Source organism: Netta rufina (assembly GCF_964035555.1).
Source record: "Netta rufina genome assembly, chromosome: 4".
Taxonomy (NCBI): domain Eukaryota; kingdom Metazoa; phylum Chordata; class Aves; order Anseriformes; family Anatidae; genus Netta; species Netta rufina.
In genome coordinates, this window is record NC_140127.1 from 53,382,689 (window position 1) to 53,402,217 (window position 19,529).

The 19,529-nt window shown below is 39.3% G+C and overlaps 2 protein-coding genes across 4 annotated transcripts in view; one reads left to right on the forward strand and one right to left on the reverse strand.

Annotated features, from left to right (window-relative positions):
- RFC1 (replication factor C subunit 1) overlaps positions 1-18,704 on the forward strand; it is a 40,606-nt gene extending 21,902 nt beyond the window's left edge. For all 3 annotated transcript variants that reach the window (XM_084286455.1, XM_084286456.1, XM_084286457.1), the window contains 20 exons: positions 657-731; positions 2,392-2,469; positions 3,976-4,060; positions 4,149-4,429; positions 5,383-5,490; positions 6,062-6,241; positions 6,584-6,688; positions 7,899-8,295; positions 9,178-9,287; positions 10,761-10,875; positions 11,259-11,347; positions 12,282-12,419; positions 12,841-12,936; positions 13,117-13,215; positions 13,681-13,835; positions 13,940-14,057; positions 15,005-15,150; positions 15,588-15,801; positions 16,385-16,576; positions 16,774-18,704. In XM_084286455.1, the coding sequence (XP_084142581.1) occupies positions 657-731; positions 2,392-2,469; positions 3,976-4,060; positions 4,149-4,429; positions 5,383-5,490; positions 6,062-6,241; positions 6,584-6,688; positions 7,899-8,295; positions 9,178-9,287; positions 10,761-10,875; positions 11,259-11,347; positions 12,282-12,419; positions 12,841-12,936; positions 13,117-13,215; positions 13,681-13,835; positions 13,940-14,057; positions 15,005-15,150; positions 15,588-15,801; positions 16,385-16,576; positions 16,774-16,869 (2,877 nt within the window). In that variant the 3' untranslated portion in view covers positions 16,870-18,704. The remainder of the gene's footprint in view (positions 1-656; positions 732-2,391; positions 2,470-3,975; positions 4,061-4,148; positions 4,430-5,382; positions 5,491-6,061; positions 6,242-6,583; positions 6,689-7,898; positions 8,296-9,177; positions 9,288-10,760; positions 10,876-11,258; positions 11,348-12,281; positions 12,420-12,840; positions 12,937-13,116; positions 13,216-13,680; positions 13,836-13,939; positions 14,058-15,004; positions 15,151-15,587; positions 15,802-16,384; positions 16,577-16,773) is intronic.
- Positions 18,705-18,745: 41 nt separating this feature from the next.
- The window catches only part of WDR19 (WD repeat domain 19), a gene marked incomplete at its 5' end in the record, with an annotated part of 30,490 nt that continues 29,706 nt past the window's right edge, over positions 18,746-19,529 (reverse strand). The window contains 2 exons of the mRNA XM_084286460.1: positions 18,746-18,870; positions 19,401-19,477. Coding sequence (XP_084142586.1) covers positions 18,756-18,870; positions 19,401-19,477 — 192 coding nt within the window. The 3' untranslated portion in view covers positions 18,746-18,755. The remainder of the gene's footprint in view (positions 18,871-19,400; positions 19,478-19,529) is intronic.

Sequence of the window (19,529 nt, forward strand, 5' to 3'; positions counted from 1 at the left end):
TTGTCCTATTGAATGTTACCTTTTCATAACCCTCAGGTGTAAGGTCAGTTTTGATGGTATGTAACGAGCATATTAAATCCTCAAAGACTATTGCAGAGTAAAACTTCCATGTTTGAGAAGGAAGTACAAAATCAAAAGTAGTATTTTCTTTATTACTTTTTCCCATATGATTTTCCTTAGAATTTTTACACAGTCTTTTGGGAGGAGTGAGTGGATGGGGTAGCTTATAGCTCGGGGGGAAGAGTTGTGCAGAGGGTAGAGGTAGCATGTTGTTTTCCAAAGCTTTATGACATAAATATTCATGGAATAACAGAGCACCAAATAAAGCATGGAGGAAGTTCAAAATTCACAGTGTAGCTTTTGTCTCTGTCAAGCTGGCCAGCTGTGGTAGCATCAGAGGTGTTGAGTATTTTTTGAAAAAACAACATCTAGATGATGCGGCTTTGTTTTGAATAGTAAAATCTCTTGAAAACAACCCTGGTTAATAGTGTATAGGTTAAAGAGCTAGGAATAAAATGCTGCATGTCTAATTACCTGTCCTTTTCTAGAAGTACACAAAATGAGTTGCACAGGTTAAATTATTACAGTTTACACAATATTGGAGAAACTGAACTGTTGATGCTTTTTTTTTTTTTTCTTTCCCCTCTTAAATATAGCCCTCACAAAGCAGGGACAGCACAGTGGACGATGAAGCCATTGCTAGGCAACTGCAGCTTGAAGAAGATTCAGAGGTAACAGCTGTATACATTTGTTGCTGCATTCCAGAAGCAATTTGTTTAACTTAAAATTGTTTTTAAGAAATAAAGATGGACTTTCCATTTATGCTATATATAAATAAATATGCTCATGTAATCTGTATACTTGAACTCTTCCACATGTGTGCAAACACAGTCACACAGTTATTTTTATGGACGTTATTTCAGCAAGGTAAATAGAACCATGTCTCACCTAACTTATTTTCCATCTGTGCAGACTATCTCTACCTATGCAGTTGATGTTATTGAGAATAGTTTTGCTTTTCACTTTTTGCTTCTTCATGTTTTTTTTCCTATTCCCTCAGATTAAAAACTAAAAACTATTATCACCTGTTGTCATCTAAGTTTTAGTTGAGAAAAATGTGAATGACCCATACCTCATTTGTGGTGAGGCACTATCAGATTGCCCAGAGAATCTGTGAATGCCTTATCCGTCGCTGGGGGTGTTTGAGGCCAGGCTGGATGAGGCCCTGGGCAACCTGATCTGGTGGGAGGTGTTCCTGCCCAGGGCAGGGGGTTGGAACTGGGTGATCTTTAAGGTCCCTTCCAACCTGAGCCACTCTAATTCTGTGATACGTGTGCATCTCACGTACCTGTTTGAATAGGTGCTAATGTGGGAGACAGGTATACTTGTCATACATGTTTCCTTCACTCTGGGAAAATCGATTCATTTCCAATTGGTAATACTGAGCATCCTTTGAAATAAACATCACAGGTGCAAAATATGGTCTTATCCTTGACCTCCCCAGAGGTCAATGTTTATTGACAACAATGCATGTTGTATTAAGGAAGAGAAAAGGTTTTCCCCCAAAAGGCTGTGTTGGGTAGAAGAGTTTACTTGAACATCAGTTGTCACTGTATATGCTGCAGCATTATGTTAGGTGAAACACACATGAAAACAAACCTGACTTTGTTTTGTACAATTTAATAAGTAACTTTCTTAGACTCTATGTGCAGTATTTGAGTATTTGTTCTTGATGGCTCTTTCTGTCAAAGAAAATCAATTAAGTAAATATCAATATTAAAAGCTTACAATATATTTTAATTAAATTCCATGAAGTGAGCAAAATAAGAACAGAGCTAAGGGCAGTAGTTAACTTCTCCAAAATTGCCGCATTATTTTTTTAATATAATTTTAGTAGTAAACAAAGAGGAAAACTCATTATTGAGACATCATAATACTTAACAGCCTTTGTTCCTACTTTTCTATTGGGACCATTGTCAAAAGTTATTTGGAAGCTAACAGGTTGCATCTCAATGCAAGCTGGTGGTTATGAGATGCTGTCTTCAAGTTTTGATCACTCTTTAAAATGGAAAGGATGCACAGCAATAAAATTATGAAGGGACAGAAATTGTCTTTAAAAACAGATTGTTTAGGCCTATTAATGTTTCTAGTGCAACAGAGCCAAACTCTGCTCTTTGCATGAGTTCTCTGTCATTTTTGGAGAGAAAAAGTCATTCTGCAGTGTTGCCTTCAGAAGTTTATTTGCATCTGGTAGGATAATTTTTTTTTCCAGCTATGTGCTGTCTTATTTTAGATAACTGGTTTGTCTTGAACAGCAAACGGTTTTAAAGTATAGTAGTGTTAAAACTTGTCAGACATGAATCTAAAACTTTTTATTTTTCCTTATTACAGCTGGAGAGACAGTTGCATGAAGATGAAGAATTTGCTAAGACTTTGGCCATGTTGGATGAAACACCACAGAAGAAAAAGGTTGAATTCTTTATTTTCTAGAAACTGCATTGGCAATTGTGTTATGTAGACACCTGATCTGTGTCTAAAGTCACAAGACTTCCATACAGATGCCTTAAAAACAGCAAGAAGGTGTTTTCATGAAAAGAACATGCTCAATTTTTTATAGTTTCCTCTTGGATTTTTCTCACACAGTAAATTGTTTCATTTCTAATAAGACTACAGACATTACTTTATTTCTGTGCAATTTATCTTGAAATGTAAATGTAAGTTATAGTTCTAATTACCCACTGACAGTTATGTTGAAGTTATATCGAAGCTGTTTTGTTGTCTTTGTTTTCACCGTTGCTCATCATCTTATCAAATATGTACTTGAATACAAATATTTAGGTAAATCAGTTATGAAAAGATTTTTAAATTTTACAAGGCTCTAGATCATAATATTATAGTTTCTAAGAATGCAGCTTTTGTGATGATGGCATTTATATAACCAGAATCCACTATACTGGATCAAATGTCCCCCATTATTTAGTTGCAGTAAATGAAAGCATATACCTAAAGACGCATAAGAATGGTTTGAGTACTAGAATGCTTCTCCTTTAAACTTCCACATTCTCCAGCCATTCCCAGTTCACTAACTTGATCCAGGCTTGATTTTTATGTATTTAGGATAGATTCTTTTTACAGTGGGCAGTCACCCACAATATACTGAGATTTGCTGTTGAACCAATTGCAAATCTGAGGGAATGTATGTACAACAGAGCATCAGAGGAATTGGCAGTTGGAACAGTGTGGCTGTGGTGGAATGGAGCATATCCTGTAGGTTACTTTTTGCTTGAAGTTCCACATTCATCTTGACTCATCTCAAATGAGTGGACTGCCTGTCTCTGTAATACCTGAAGTGAGGTGCTGCAGACTGATGCCTTAGATCAGTTATGGCTCCTCTGTTTCAGGAGGACCAGATCAAGTGAAGTGAGTCAAAGGCACAAGTTGGTGAAAAATAATGGGAGAAAAATGAAGGAGGAGAATACTTTCTTTTGTCAGAGCAAGCAGGGGTTTTAGGTTTTTAACTCTAACCTCAGTGGTGTGAGTTCCCCCAGTTTCCATAGCTTGTGCTGTAAGGCGCAAGACTACTTCTGGCACAGTGAAATATTTGTTAGGTTGTACATCAAAGCTTTTATAATTTAGGATTGCTAATTTGAATAGAGCAAACATTAGTACTTCTAGATTATTCAGTAAACTGGTTAGAATTGATCCTTAATGTAACCTGGAAGTTTGTCTGGTGTTTGAAATTATGTGCATGGCTGAGCGTAGGATTTGCTCACCTGCCCACCTTTGATAGAGTTTGTATTCTGACTTGTGGTAGGGATCAGTGTGTGTCTCTTTTTTTTTTTGTGGGTGTATCATTGAGCCTGATGTACTTATTTATGGACTGGAATACTTAACAGAAGGGAAACCTAACAGATCTGGACTTAAGGGTAACGTGGGACATGGCATCTCTGACGTTGGCATTGTTTGTTCACTTAGGCTCGGAGGGATTCAGAAGAGCAGACAGTACTGAGCATCAAGAGCAGTCCTAACATGACAGAGGGATGCAAGCAATCTCAGAGAGGTAGGACGCTAATATTACAGATCTGATGAAATGTTCTCAATTTTCAATTAGATACATTCTTATGTGTGCTCTTCTCTACTGTTTAAAGTGAAAGCAACAAACTCTGCAGGTGAAGCAAAACAAACTAAATCTGAAAACTCAAAAGGGTCCCATTTACCCCCACAATCAACTGATGGTAAACTAGCAGAAAAGTCAACTGATAAGACCTTGCCTTTGAAGCCTACCTCTAAGCTTGTGGCTCTGAAACGAAAAGAAGAGATTGCTGAAAAGGAAAGAGGCACTCAAAGTTCAGTATCAAAAGAAAAACCTCAGGGAAAAGAAGAGAAGAAAACACCAAAGAAGGAGAAAATTTCTCCCAAGAAGGCTGAGGTAGGAGCTATTCATAGGTATTTAGTTAGCTTGGTAGAGTTCACAGGAAAACGGTTTTCAGTTGTTATTGTTTATGTATCACTGTTGTCACTTGGTACTTTGTTCTAGGTACTTCTAGGTGACTTTCAGATCTTACCAGAATTCAAGTTCCTAGCAATTGTAGAAATGTAGGAAAGAAATTAGCTGGAAAAATATAAATTGAATACATCAAGGAACTGAGAGTTCATTAATGCTCACTAAGGTGTGCATGTGTACTGAAAAATGAATTCACTAGCCTTTCACATTTAACTTCTCTGAAAATTTGCAGAATGCAGGAATTCTGCTACTTGACTAGCGAGTAAAACTTCTTATGTGAGCTTAGGTGACCTTGTGAATGCTATACTGCTGTTAAAAATCAATACCACTATCATTCTTTTTTTCCTCTCCCATTTCCAATTTCATGTTTCTGAAGTATATTTATTATATTCCTACATAATACATTAACAATAACTTAGTGTATTCTTAACTGTCTGATTCAGTCACTATAATTAGTGAACGTATTCTAGCTGTTACTGGCCACTTAAAAATGTACTTTTAAATTTTAAATGCAAAATAGCACATTTATTTGACATTTAAATAACAGTTGTAATTGGGAGGGAGTGCCTGCAACTGTTCCTGATGAGCTTTAAACAGATTTTTACAAATAAAAAGCTTAGATTTCTTAAGTAGAAATACTAAAAGGAGATTTTATGGAAATGTAGATCTTACCAATACCTGATCATCATTCAGGAATCAAATAGGATGTGAATTTAAAGCAACAATTTATTAATAAAGTGACTGTGTATATGCAGAATGCAGATAAATGTACTGAGGATATGTACCATATATATGGTACATTGGTACATATATACCACTACATATGTATATGTACAATATATATACCATGTATTTATCTATTTTTCCTTTTGCCCAAGTCTGTAAGCCCTGAGGACTCTGAAAAGAAGCGAAACAATTATCAAGCCTACCGAAGCTTCCTTAATCGCGAGGGTCCAAAAGCTCTGGGTTCCAAAGAGATACCTCAAGTAAGTTTGGCTACAGCAGAATTTCTGCGTGTAGCAGTGGTGTACATCGTAGACTTCCCTCCAGTTCTTAAAAGTGATCTAACAAGTATTAACTAAACTATTTAAAAACTGGCGTGTATATATATCTTTTTTTTTTTTTTTTTTTCAAATAGAAAGTATATATTGGGGAAAAAAGCTAAACTGGAGTGCAGAACAGTGACTATATGAAAGGAAATATACTGAGAAATGAAACTCTGTACCTGGTTTATAAAGCCATTATGATGGAAAATAGTTACTGGTCTTTAAGTTTGAAGTCAGTAAGTTTGTCAGTCCTTTAACGCTGTGCTTTAAGCACAGCATGTTAGTCATAGGTACGATAGGGACAGGTAAACTGTGAAGTTTCATTGGCAGCTACTCCTTTTAATAGTTTTTGAACTTCTACTGCTACTATCTACATTCAGGCAGGTTAGGCTCGTTTTTAAAGTTGCATTGAGCACTTGACATGGTAGAAGTTTAAAAAGGTTTGTGGTGGAAGGAGTAGGTGTAGAATTGCATCAGTTAATGGCATTTTCTACAATGTTATCGTTCTCAGGGAGCTGAAAACTGCTTGGAAGGCCTGACATTCGTAATTACAGGAGTTCTGGAGTCTATTGAAAGAGATGAGGCCAAATCTCTGATTGAACGTTATGGAGGAAAAGTAACTGGGAATGTCAGCAAGAAGACAAACTACCTGGTTATGGGACGAGACTGTGGCCAATCTAAATGTGAAAAGGTGAGTAGTGTTGTGCCTGAGCTAAGCAGAAGTGAAAATGTGAATCTTGTATGTTACTGTATTGATTTCCAGTTTCTCCTCTTAAAGGGAGTGCTGTCAGACATGGGATCTGATTTTTGGGTGGTTCTAAGGGGGACAGAAGTTGGACTCAATGATTCTTGTGGGTCCCTTCCAAGTTGGGATTTTCTGTGATTCTATATATACATACAGAGATTAACAGCAACACAACCAAAACAGCTTTTTGTTGCTCTTATTTTGTGTTCCTAAACATAACCTTCACTGGAAAGGACTTTGAAGTGAATTACGTAGATCTCATTTACCTCTTAATTCTTATTTCCCTAGGCATCTACTTTAGGGACAAAAATTATTGATGAAGATGGCCTATTTGATCTTGTTCGAACTATGCCAGGCAAGAAGTCCAAATACGAGCTGGCAGCTGAATCAGAGGTTTGTGTGTTTGTTATAAACTTAGTTGTGTGTCACGTGTTGTTCCCCAAATTGCAGGGAGCTTTGATCCCTTTTGTTCCGTGGACAGCAATCCTATGATTGTCAGTTTGACCTACTAGGTTAAAAGTATTGGAAATGAAAAAATTTACTCAGGCTTTAAGGGTTCTGCTTTCGAGAGGTAAGGTTTATTCTAATCAGACATTTTACATTTTTAGGTATCTGACTGAGGGGGTAATCGTATCTTCTTAGATTAGGCTTCAGTTTTAAACACTGAGCCTTTGTTTATTCTTTGATATGTGGTACCTGGAAAGGCCAATTAAAAACTCCTACTGTAAATATGGAACAGCTACTTGTAAACCATGTGTATAGATAATGGATTTAATCTTTATGTGGTACTTACTGTAAAAAAACAATAATAAAGTTTTTATGCACAATTAAATCTAGCCTGTAATGGCTGATAAAATGTTATTAAAAATTCAGTTAACTCTAGCATGCTTGATGTTCAGTATAGATACTGCTTTGTTGTTTCTGATGCGGCTGTGGATTGTGTGTAGATACTATTGGTACCTTCAGGAAAAGCAACTCTAAGCCTGTACTGGCTAATTACTTAATTCCCTTTTGAATCGCTTAGGGTTGAATACTTTCAGCTTATTTTTAAATGACAACTGTGATTCTCTTTAGCCGGTGTGTGTCTGGAAAGCATTTTATTTATGGACCACGGGTTGTTCTGTTCCTGCTCCCTTCATCCTGTCACTGGCATTAAGTTGTGGTTTTTTTTTTTTTTTTTTTTGGTGCTCAAGCTTGGAAGTGTTGCTTTGAGAGCTGCACTTCTGCTTCATGCGTGTCTGATGGCCCATTCTTTACACCTTGTCAGTCATCTGTTTTGGATTAGTTTGTTTAATGACATGTCAGGCTCAGTGAGTAAGGAGATGGCTGGAACTTTTATTCTTCTTGGACTGCTCAGAATGTTTCCTGCCTCTTCTGTGGGCTGTGCTACAGAATCAGGTGACATCATGTTTAACAGTGGCTTATTTTTCAAAGAACACTCTTTGATCTCCTCTTGGAAGTTTTTTTTTTTTTTTTTAAATCAATACAGAAGATTTGTTACTTTTTTAAGCACTCTTATGCACATGTGCAAACATAGCATGTTTGTTTAATGTATTTTTTTTCTGGAATTTTTTTTTTTAATTTTATCTTTTGTTTTCGTAAGGCAAGGAAAACAGAGTCGAGACATAAAAAGACACCACAGAAAACCGAAGCTGGCAGAAAGAGTTTTAGCCCCCTCAAAAGGGAAGCTGATACTAAAAGAAGAAATTCTACTCCTGAGAAGGGAGCTATCTTCAAATCTGCTAAGAAAGAAACTGCTGCTGTTCGAAAGCTTACAGACTTTAAACAGCAAGCAGTGGAGAAGAAAGAAGTCCCAGAACCTAAGGGGAACTTGGTCTCTGAGATTAATGAAAACGGAACAGAGAGATTGCTATGGGTGGATAAATACAAGCCCACATCTCTCAAGGCAATCATTGGACAGCAGGGTGAGCAAAGCTGTGCCAACAAACTTCTCCGATGGCTCCGAAACTGGCACAAGAACACCTCAGAAGATGGACAAGGTGACCAGCGCGGTTAACTTCTCTGCTCTTCCATGCCAGTCACATTGCTTGGTTCTGTGTGCTGACACAGGTCCTTTGAGAGAGGGGAGCAACTCCAGAAATCAGGAATGAGTCTAAAGTCAAGTGCATTTTTTAGCAGCAGTTGAACCCGAGGGTTTTGTTGAAGCAGTTGTTCACTTATCCCCTCCATTTTCCCCCCAAAAACAGAACAGCAAACTGAAGATAGTTTTTTCAGAATCGTGATGTTTTCTTAAATGTGACTATTACCAAAATAGACTAAAAGAAGCTGGCAGTGTGTATACATATATATACACGTACGCGCACTATGTGTGTGTATAAATGTAAAATACATATAATATGCCCTCACTCTGAATTATTTTTCACCATGAGAAGTGCTGGCCAGTGCTGACCTGTGTACACATGGTGAAAAAGTGGGACAGCAGTACGTCTACAGGGCTGTCCTCATACGTGGGGGAAGAGATGAATTGTTAAGGCCCTGGTTCTTTGTCAAGTAGCCACTGTCATGCATAGTGCATAATCCTGTAGACAGTTTTTTGTGATAAAATAGCATATAAGCTTCACTGCAACCATAATAGGTAGTGTTTTTTTGTTCTTTTATGATGTGGGTGTGAGGAAATGGCTGGAATAGTTGTATTCCAGTAATATTTCTCAGTTTAGAATCTCTGCAAGTTTTACCTAATAGGACCTGAACTGCTTTTCCCCATATGCTTAGGATGCAGATGTGCATGTATTTTTTTGACACTCATATCAATCCGTAAATGCGGAACTCCAGTAATAGTTGATGGCCCTAAAGATTTACATGACATGTGCAGATTATTTGGTAATATATATGTAGATAAAAGCTGGAATCTTCTTTTATAGCAAAGGCCAGCAAACTTGGAGGCAAAGATGATGGTATTAGCTCTAAGGCAGCATTACTTTCTGGTCCACCTGGAGTTGGTAAAACCACTACAGCTGCTTTAGTTTGTAAGGTAAGTCCACATTCAGAGTTGTTCCCGAGAGTATTTGTTTTGATTCTGATTTGTGTTGATTCCTTAGCTGGATATGTGCAGGTGGCTATCCCCTAAATTACCGAGTTCTGCTCCCAGCCTAGCTCTACCTGGTCATGAGGGCCACGAGAGTGAGCAGGGGGCTGGAGCACCTCTCCTCTGAGGGCAGGCTGAGGGAGTTAGGGTTCTTCAGACTGGAGAAGACAAGGCTCCGGGGAGACCTTACAGCTGCCTTCCACTACCAAAAGTGCACCTACAGGAAAGTTCTGGAAGGACTGTCTCTGAGGGGGTGTGCGTAGGGATAGGATACAGAGTAATGGCCTTAAACTAAAAAGGGGTAGGCTTAGAGTAGATAAAAGGAAGACATTCTTTACTTTGAGTTTCCTTAATTGTGATTTTTTTTTAATATATCTAACAAAGAGATATTTCCCAGACTGATTCAAATTCAAATGTCTCTTTAGGATGACAGAAGTTGACCAGGCTGGTGTCTGTTGCTAAATCTGAATTTAGGAATTTGTGAACTTAGTGTTACACTGTGCTCAACTGTTTCATGAGAGTCAGCAGGGGGTTCCATACTGTAAAAACACTCTTAAAGCTAAGCACTACTACTGACTTTGTAGATCATTTTGTTCTTAAGTGACTCACTAGAACTCTCTTAAAATATGGTATTAAGAATTTCTCTGGCTAATGCTGCACCTGGAGCTGGGTGTGCTGACTTGGGCTCATTTCTACACTAGCATGGTATTTTTTGCCTTTAGTTTGCAACTTAGCTTGCTCACAGCTGCCTTGGGTCTCCCTGCAGAGCATTTCACTGTGCTCCCCAGACACAACTGACAAAACTGGGTTATCCAGGCCCCAGGAACAAAGCTGTGTGCAGCATGCTGCTGCGGCACGGCGTGCCCCTGGCAGGAGAGTTTGCTGATAAAGGAGCAGCTGGGTTGAGGTCTTGAAGGGAGTGACAGCCAGCCCAGCCCTGCTGTGCAGTGGTCGGGCTGCTGGGGGAGCCATGTATTTTCTAGCTGTTAAATAGTTAAGTTTTTATTTCCATCAGCTTTGAGGCATGCAGCATGTTTCTTCTCCTGACTCTGAACACAAGATCTCAGTATGTATCTGGAGATAGTACAGAGCTTAGTCAGCCTCTGCTCATAGTTCTGTTAATAGTTCTGTTAATCTTTCACAGCTAAATCTGTGCCTCTGACTTCTTTATGCAAAAAAAAAAAAATAAATTAAAAAATCGTGTTCTTTTGGGCACATCTCTTCCCTGTCCTGTTGTAAGTATTTTTGGAGTGTGAGAGAATAGTAGTACAAAGGGAGAAAGAAATCAAAGCCACAAATTAGATCTGGAAATGCTGTTAGAAGAGCTTTCTTCTTCGACTCTCAAAATACTGTTTCTAATTGAGTATGCTTACACTCTTCTCACTGATCTGTGTTCTCATTTTTGTGTGTCTGAACTAGGAACTGGGGTATAGCTACGTGGAGCTGAATGCCAGTGACACTCGGAGTAAGAACAGTCTAAAGGAAGTAGTTGCTGAATCACTTAATAACACCAGCATCAAAGACTTCTGTTCTGGTATGTCTGTTTGAAGGAGGATTCTTGTGCTAAGTGTCTGGTTACGGGAGGGACAGAGCTTCCTTCCTGCACAGCAGTGTTAGGAAGAGCATCAGAGAATCAGTTATTAACAGTAGCCCAAACTACTAAGGAGCTCTGCAGTTGCTCTTGTGATGCATGGGGTTTAATTCTTGGAAGATACGCAATGCCAGCTCTGTTCTGTGAACATAAATTCTGTATCAGCAAGTGGTAGAACAAGAACAAAAGGTTCATCAACACTTCCGTTGTGTGGGTTGGGCTCACATCAGTATAAAGTGTGGGGTAAAACTCTGAGCAAGCCCCTATTTTATTCCCATGGGAATAAAATATTGCAATCTTATTCTTTTGTCCATGTTCATTTTCAGGCACATCCTCATCAGTTAGCGGGAAACATGTATTGATCATGGATGAAGTGGATGGTATGGCAGGCAATGAAGACAGAGGAGGGATTCAGGTGAAACTGCTACAGTTACTGGCTATGCCATTGCTGAGAGTGCACACTATATTTCATGCAAATCTACTGTCCTTAGCCTGTGGTCTGTAGAGTCTCCAGAGTACAGTTCTCCAGAGTACCTATTTTAGAAGTCTGTCCTTCAGACTTTAGAAGTCTGAAAGAACTATGGAGTGGTAGAGGTGGAGAAAAGACATGGTTTGGTTTGCTTTTAAAAACAGAAGGGGGGAAAAACCCACCCTCTATTAACAAACTCAAGAGTGTGCACTGCAGATGTTTATTTCTGGACAGGTGAATTTGTCCCATGGGCTCTGCAACTGGTACTTGTTCTCTTCAGCAACTCAGTTTTAGCTTCTGAAGATTTCCTGTGGTCACATGCAGTACTTTGACAATAAAGGGCATACAGACCTTTAGCTCAAATACAGGTATTTATGTTGCAAGAATCTGAAATTGATTTTCACCTTCATTAGAGCAAACAAAGTTTGCTTTGGTCAGTCTACTAATGCTTAAGCCTTAGGGCTGAGCTCTTTGGGCTTCCTTATTGTTTGTGGCAAGGTGTGTTTGAAAAGCAGAGTGCTCCCTCTGGGCATGCATAGGCTGGGTCAAACTGATCTTTGGATGAACTGATCTGGTCCTTCTGGTGGACAGCTGTACTCTGGAGTATTTATCTTTGTTGCTTCTTGAAAAATGGTCAAAACATGATTGCTGGTAGTGGAAGCAGGTTGATGCACCAGTACTGCTGCAGCCTAATAGAATAACAAGCAGATAAAGTAGGAAAAAGGGGGCAAAGTTTTCAGTGTGGAAATCACAGTAGCAAGTATTTTATAGGCTTGAACGTGACAAGGATTTGATTTAAGGCAGGGACTGATGCTGCTTGGTATGACACCTTAATCATTCTTCTGAGGTACCTGATGCGATTGTTGTGTTTAAATTGCAGGAGTTGATTGGTTTGATTAAACATACAAAAATACCCATCATCTGCATGTGTAATGATCGAAACCATCCTAAAATTCGTTCCTTGGTCCACTACTGTTTTGATCTTCGTTTTCAGAGACCTCGTCTAGAGCAGATTAAGGTAAGAAGGCTCTGTGGGCTACACTGAATTACCATCAGCAACTTCTGTCTCCATGTGGCAGAAGTCTTACAGAATTGAAAACATTGCTTGAAACTTAATGGATTACCTCACTGAGTATCTGCTTTACCAGCAGAGTTGTCTCTTTCTTTGGGAAGAAAGACTCAAGGATTCCAAAGCCTTTCAGATTTAGAAGCCTATCTTAAATATATCCAAAGACTCTTTTTTTTTTTTTAAACATTTTATGGTTTTTATACCAATGAGAAGGGCTGACTTATGTTTTAGAAGAAAATTATTTAAATTATACTTGGTTCAAAAAGGGGAAAAAAATGCAACTCTCTGATGTGTCAATGTGTTCTGTAGTGGAAAGGAATTAATGGGAATTTTCTGGTGACAATTTCTTAGAGAACTGTATGTGTTACAGGGTGCCATGATGTCTATTGCATTTAAAGAAGGCTTAAAAATTCCACCACCTGCTATGCATGAGATAATCCTGGCAGCAAATCAAGACATCAGACAGGTCAGTGCCAGTTCAGCATTAGCATCAGTTCAGAGAAGTATGAAGTCCGTGACTTCAGTGTGGTATTTGAATGGTGCTATTATTTTCAGGTATAGGGATCCTGTTGTTTTTTTTCTGCTCAAGTCTTAGTCTTTCCTTTAAGTGCTTCTATGCTACCGAATTATCACTCTTGTTCTCTAGGTTTTACATAATCTTAATATGTGGTGTGCGAAAGATAAATCACTGACTTATGATGAGGCCAAAACAGATGCCAGCAGAGCTAAGAAGGATATCAAACTGGTGAGTGTAAAATACTGCACTGGCTTTTATTGTGACGTTTTGATGCAAATACTGGGCTTTATAAGCATGTTCTGAAATAAAGCACTAATAGCCTAGATGCAAGGAGCTGAGTAATGTTTTTGAGAAAATGTCAAGCTTGCCACAGATAGTCGAAGAGCAGTAAATCCAGGAGAGAGTATGTTTTTTGATATACTGGTCTTCTAAGAAAGATGCAGTTACAAAGCTCATACTTTGCACTTTGATTCTTTTATTTAGGAGAAAATTCTCATAATGTCAGAAGTAAAACTCACTTCTCCAAACTAGCAAAGTGCTATTCATAAAGTACATTTAAAAGTAGAATAAAGAATATTGAGCTTGTGCTGCTGAGTCCAGATATTGTTGGGTGCAATCACTGTAGTAATTCTGTGCTGTGTCTTGGTGTTTGTTTGACTTGCAACCCAGTGACTTCTTGAAATATTTACTTAGGGCCCTTTTGACGTTGTCCGGAAGGTTTTTGCTGCTGGAGAGGAGGCTTCCCGTATGTCTCTCATAGACAAATCCGACCTTTTCTTCCATGACTATTCCCTAGCACCTCTTTTTGTCCAAGAGAACTATGTACATGTGAAACCAGCAGCTGCTGGGTGAGTTACTCTATACCTTCAATTGACAGTTTCATGCTGGGGTGTGAAATTAGACTAAAACCTGTTTCTGCTATGTTATAAAATCAACTATTTTTTCCCTTCAGGGGAGATCTGAAAAAGCACTTGATGCTCTTGAGTAGAGCAGCTGATAGTATATGTGACGGTGATCTAGTGGACAGACAGATTCGTAGCAAGCAAAACTGGAACCTTCTACCAACACAGGTGAGTGTTCAACACTCATTTTATGTGCTTTACAGTATGGGTGTGTAATATAGAAGGCTGATCCCTCAAAACTGAGGTCTCAGTGTAATTTTGAAGTTCATGCTTCATGTAGTATTCTTTTGTTCTGCTGGGCAGTAGAGCAGCTTCCACATAAGTACGAGGTTGAACCCATGCTGTCACATGAAATGAGGTCTCTGAAACACTGAAACTCGAACCTTCTTTATCAAGTGTGATAATGTGTGGAATGTGTGAGTTCTGACATGCGGTTACAAGCCTACTGGGTTTTGTTTCCTATTCCAGCCTTTTACCAGGCCAGTATTTCTCCTAAAGCACAGAGGACTGAAGTTTCTTCACTGTACCTCTTTCAGTGATCACAGAAACGTTGACAAGATTTGTGTTAAAGGATCATGTCTGGCACCAGAGAATGTACCATAGATAAGCTGGCAGGGACCTGAGGAGGTCACTGAGTGCGTGCCCACCCTGCTTAGTGCAGGTCCAAGTGACAAGTTGCTTATGTAGCCTTGTACTAGGGATCTCTAAGTAGCTGTGTTCTTTTGAAATGTCTCCCTCACCATGTCTGTCTGCTGGAGATGATAATACTTTTTTCACTTATTTGTGTGAGGTCAGCTGTCTGCGTGACTGTACTTGGAACTGGACAGGAGAAACGAGCCATTTTAAATAAAAGCTTTTAAAAACCCAGACCACTTCACAGCTATTTTAGAACATAACAAATAGGGTGGTACAAGAGATGAAGCTGTAACCTGAAAGTGGTAAAATGTAGATGAGAAACAAGGGAAGTTCTCTTAAAACACGGTATTTAGAGTGAGGAGCTTTCTGTGTTCGCTTACTTACTTCCAATGAAACAAGTGGAGCAGTATGTCTTGGTGTCAGCGAGACTAAATTCATTGTGGTTTAAGTTTGGCACATATTACATTTTTTTTTCCCAGGCTATTTATTCGAGTGTTCTCCCCGGGGAGCTGATGAGAGGTTACATGTCCCAGTTTCCTGTCTTTCCCAGCTGGCTGGGGAAATTTTCATCAACAGGCAAACATGAACGTATTGTCCAAGAACTGGCAATGCACATGAGTCTCAGGTAGTACTGACTCTTCTCTTCTGGTTTATATCAGCAGGGATATCTGGTGGCATTTTTAATATAGTTAACTGACTTCTTTGGAGGCTTTTTTTCTCCTTTTAAGTTGGGTTGTGTTATCCCTGCCCATGGCAGGGGGGTTAGAACTAGATGATCTTTAAGATCTTTCCCAACCTGAGCCATTTTGTGATTGCGATTCCCAAGACTTTCTTGGGGGCTGAGTTCCTTGTACCAGGTTATTCCTAATCCAGGTATGGCAAAAGGGAAAAAACAAAAAACAAAAACAAAACAAAACAAAAAAAAACGGTGCAAGTCAGCTTGCAGTTAACTCTTAAGACAGCTGATTCACCATTTGGTGAGAGCCCACCTACAGGTTGGTTGTGTTTAGAAGCGAGCTGTGAGCTGCTGTAGAGATTGACTTCTCTTTCAATTTGACCAAGAACGCAGATGTGCAAGAGGACAGTAAACATGGAGTACCTGTCTTATCTGCGGGATGCACTTGTCCAGCCTTTGAAAGACTTTGGAGCAGATGGCGTACAACAAGCTATAACCTTCATGGACTCTTACTGCCTGATGAAAGAAGATGTTGAAAATATCATGGAAATAAGCATGTGGGGAGGCAAACCCAGTCCTTTTTCAAAGCTGGATTCCAAGGTAAAAAAAATTACTAGTAAATTGTTTTCTTTATCTTAAGTATTTTAAAAGGAAACTTTACGATGATAGTCATGGTACGGTATGCTGTTGAAAGGCTGAAGCTGGGGAAGATGTGAAAAAAATCATCTTAGTAACTATAATTTGAGACTGTGGAAGCCCTTTGCAGCTCAGCTGTCAAACATGGTACTAAGGGCTCAGGGACGTGTCATAAAAGATAAAGGCTGTGCTTCATTCAGTAGTCCTTCATGTTGCCTCTGAGGTAGAGGATCACTGGGAGTCTGCTGTGTCAGAGGCATGGTGGAGTGGAACAGAGAAGGGAAAGGGAAAGCAGGATCATGCCGGAGCTTTCTACATGCAGGCTCTGGACTGCAAGCTCTATCAGCTTCTAGCACTGCTCTTGAATGCTTTCCTGTTTCCTTTTGAGACTTTTTGTTTGTATCCTTTTGTAAAAACAATCAACAAATGAACCAAAAACCACAACCTTCTGGTCACATCACCCCCAAAGGAAAGGCGAGGTAGACTCTTGGCTAGAGTTGGTTAGCTAAGCTGATGCTCAGTGTCTCCTTCCCACCACCTTTCACAGGTCAAAGCCGCTTTTACGCGTGCCTACAACAAAGAGGCACATCTGACTCCGTATTCCCTGAATTCTGTGAAGGCATCTAAAAGGCAGTCAACATCCATGGCAACCTCTGAACTGAGTGAGGACCTGAATGTGGATGAGACCCAGTCTGATGAGGATGAGCAAGACAGCGTTGAAAGCGATGCAATGATTAAGGTGACTTAGTTTCCTCTGCTAAACTGCATGCTAAACTTTTTCTTAGTTAACTAAAATGTCTATAATGTGATTCCTGGAAGGGGACGGGAGAGATGGGCAAACCTCCCCCCTATTTTCCCCCATTGATTGCGTTTTTGACACATGCTTTTTGTCAGGTTACAGTTGAATTTTAAACTGCCCGCTTATTCTGTTTGTAGCAAAAGAAGGCGAAGTCTTCCAAGCCTCCAAAAAGAGAGAAAAACGAAGAACCAACAAAAAAAGAAGGGAAAAGGAAGGAGAAAACAAGACATTAAACACAGTCTTGCTCTGGATGTGGCTTTGCTTATCTAACTTCTGTCAGGAACACGAACGCTCCACTGATGTAGCTGGGAAGGTAGAACCAGCGCGTTGAAAATGCTCCTCTTATAGAGGTGATGTAGCTACTTATTCTCACACTATGCAGTGCTGTACTTACTCTTAACGTGCTACGTTACAAGCTATAAATATTCCTGTAAAAGAAGCACCAGGGTGCCTGAACGTGATACAGATGTGATGCTTAGTTACCTGGTGGTTTTGCTACGTCTTCGTAGGACTTCCATTTTTTTTTTTAATAAATCCCCTGTTATTATGTGGTGAAATCTTGTAAATAGTACATGATGCAAAAAAACTGATTTGCATATTTGTACATTATAGGAATTAAGCAGTATATAAGATTACAATAAAAGGTGTTTCACGCAAGTTTTTTAAATTTTGCTTAAGTTCCTGGAATGTTTGTCTCTTTCCTTTCCTTTTGAGGTTCTGGCTTCTCTACATATGTCAGGATGTGGTTGGTTTTTTTTCCTTAGCTTTACTTTTGCTCAGTTAGAGACGCAGAAAAGCAGTGAGGGATTTAAGCACTGCCTCTTCAAAGTTTGGAACTAAATGTTATATCTTTAATCAAAGCTAGAACAGAATACCTAACTACTAAGACCTGTTTAATAGACACCATTAAATAGAAATTAGTGATTAAAAACTCACTTGATCTTGGGTAAGAGAACACTTAAGTCTTCTGCCACTCCCATCACAAGGTGCCCCTTGCCTTTGGTGCAGACGAAATTTAAGTTTTGCTTGGTAAGATTTTAATTTAATCAATGGGGTTTATTACTATAATAAATCAAAGTACAAAATTTATCAAAAGCTAAATATTTACAGATTATCACAAAATAGAAGTGATACGGTTGTTGTTAAATCCCAGTGGAGAAAACATGTGATGCAGTGATAGAGTTCCTTGCAGCTTGCTGAGCAAGACAGGCTGTTCTGAAAACAAACAAACAGTTAGTCAGACCCCACAGTGAAGACACTGATAGCAAACTACATGATCTTCTGTGAGCAAATAGTATAAAAATAAGGTCAGTATTGTGAATTTATATATATACAGGCACCATAGCACTTCCCATTACTTTGTCTTTTATAAGTTTTCATATAAGGTATCTGCACCAATACATCAGCCTTCAACTGTTCGAGTTAAATGAGGAACTTTGTTCATACATCTTCAGTTACCAGTTCAAAACCGAACTGCTGGATCCAGGTGTGAGGTACAGACACTGGGTCTCATGCTTTGAAATAAGCGTGTCAAGCCAATACTGTGTTGCTGTTATCCTGTGATAGCTTCTGTGTTAAATACGTTTGGAACTTACTGTGCAGATTGTTTCTCTATTATGGAAACCCTACAGCATAAGATCACGTAACCTGCATTTCAGCTCTGTTCCTTCTAGTTAGCTCTTCCCTGTTCCCATCCTCCTAAAATCTGATGGCTGATCAGTAGAAGGATTTGCTGAGATCTCCAAATTGCTCCCTGTGCCACTAAAACACAGCTGGGGTCCAGGAATGCATCAAACCGGACTGCTGCAGATGATAACTTGGTCATAAAGGTAAACCAGTTCCAAAGCCTCCCGGGGGAATGATGTAGCAGCTACGTTACTTGCAGTCCCAAAAACTACTGGGCTGTGTGCACTTGAGTGTAAATATGTGATAAATCTGCACTTGAGTGATCTGAGGGATAGAGGCCTAGGCTTTAAGTTAAATTCTTGGAATCCTGAGCTTTCCTTGCTGGGAGAGACTTGAAATGTCTTCTAGAATAAGCCCCATTAAACAAAAACAAGCAAGCAAAAGAACCCAAACACAATACACCATGAACACAGTCTCTTGTACATACCTGAACTTACTGGTCTGTGTCTTCTTGTTTGAGGTACTGTGTGCAGTCACTGATTTTCTTAAGATGAACAATGTTAATTCTTTCAGAACACATTGGACATATATTTTCACTCTGTAACATGCTGTTTTAAAAGAAGGGTGACAGATCAAATGGTAGGTCTAACGCTAGAAAACCTGTAACCTTCAGTATGTAAAAATAAAGGCTAGAGCAACACGTGCTTCTGTCTAGGTGGAGAAAAGTATTTTGGTTTTGAACATTTGAGGAAGGTTGCTGTTTACAGGGGCATGAGGAAAATGTGGCCGTTAAGAGCACAAAGAAAGCATTGGGGCTAGAACGTAGTTTCTGGAGAAGCAGTTCCTGACTGCAGAACAAGCTACCCAAGCCCATTCCCACACAGGTGGGTGTTAGGGACCAGTGGTGGGAGCAGTGTTAGCATGTGCAGATTCTTGTTTTGGTGGCTGCTGCTGTGCCTGGTTCACTTGAAAGTAATGTTCTGGCAGTATGTTTGATGAAATGCTCAGGTAAAGGTTTTTTCCACCCTCAGAGGCTTACTTGTTTTTAAGTACCAAAGGAAACTTTGCTGCTAAACTATGAACAAACTAAGCTTGGAATCCACCAACAGAAAAAATGAAATAAGAAATCCCAACTTACTTCTTGAATTCTGAATAGAGGGCAGGGAAGTCACAGTGGGGGCAGACTGTCCAGTCATCTTGTACCATGTGCCGGCCCTGCACACAAAGGCAATGAGTTATTAAAGGGTGTGTACTGTCCTAGCAGGCT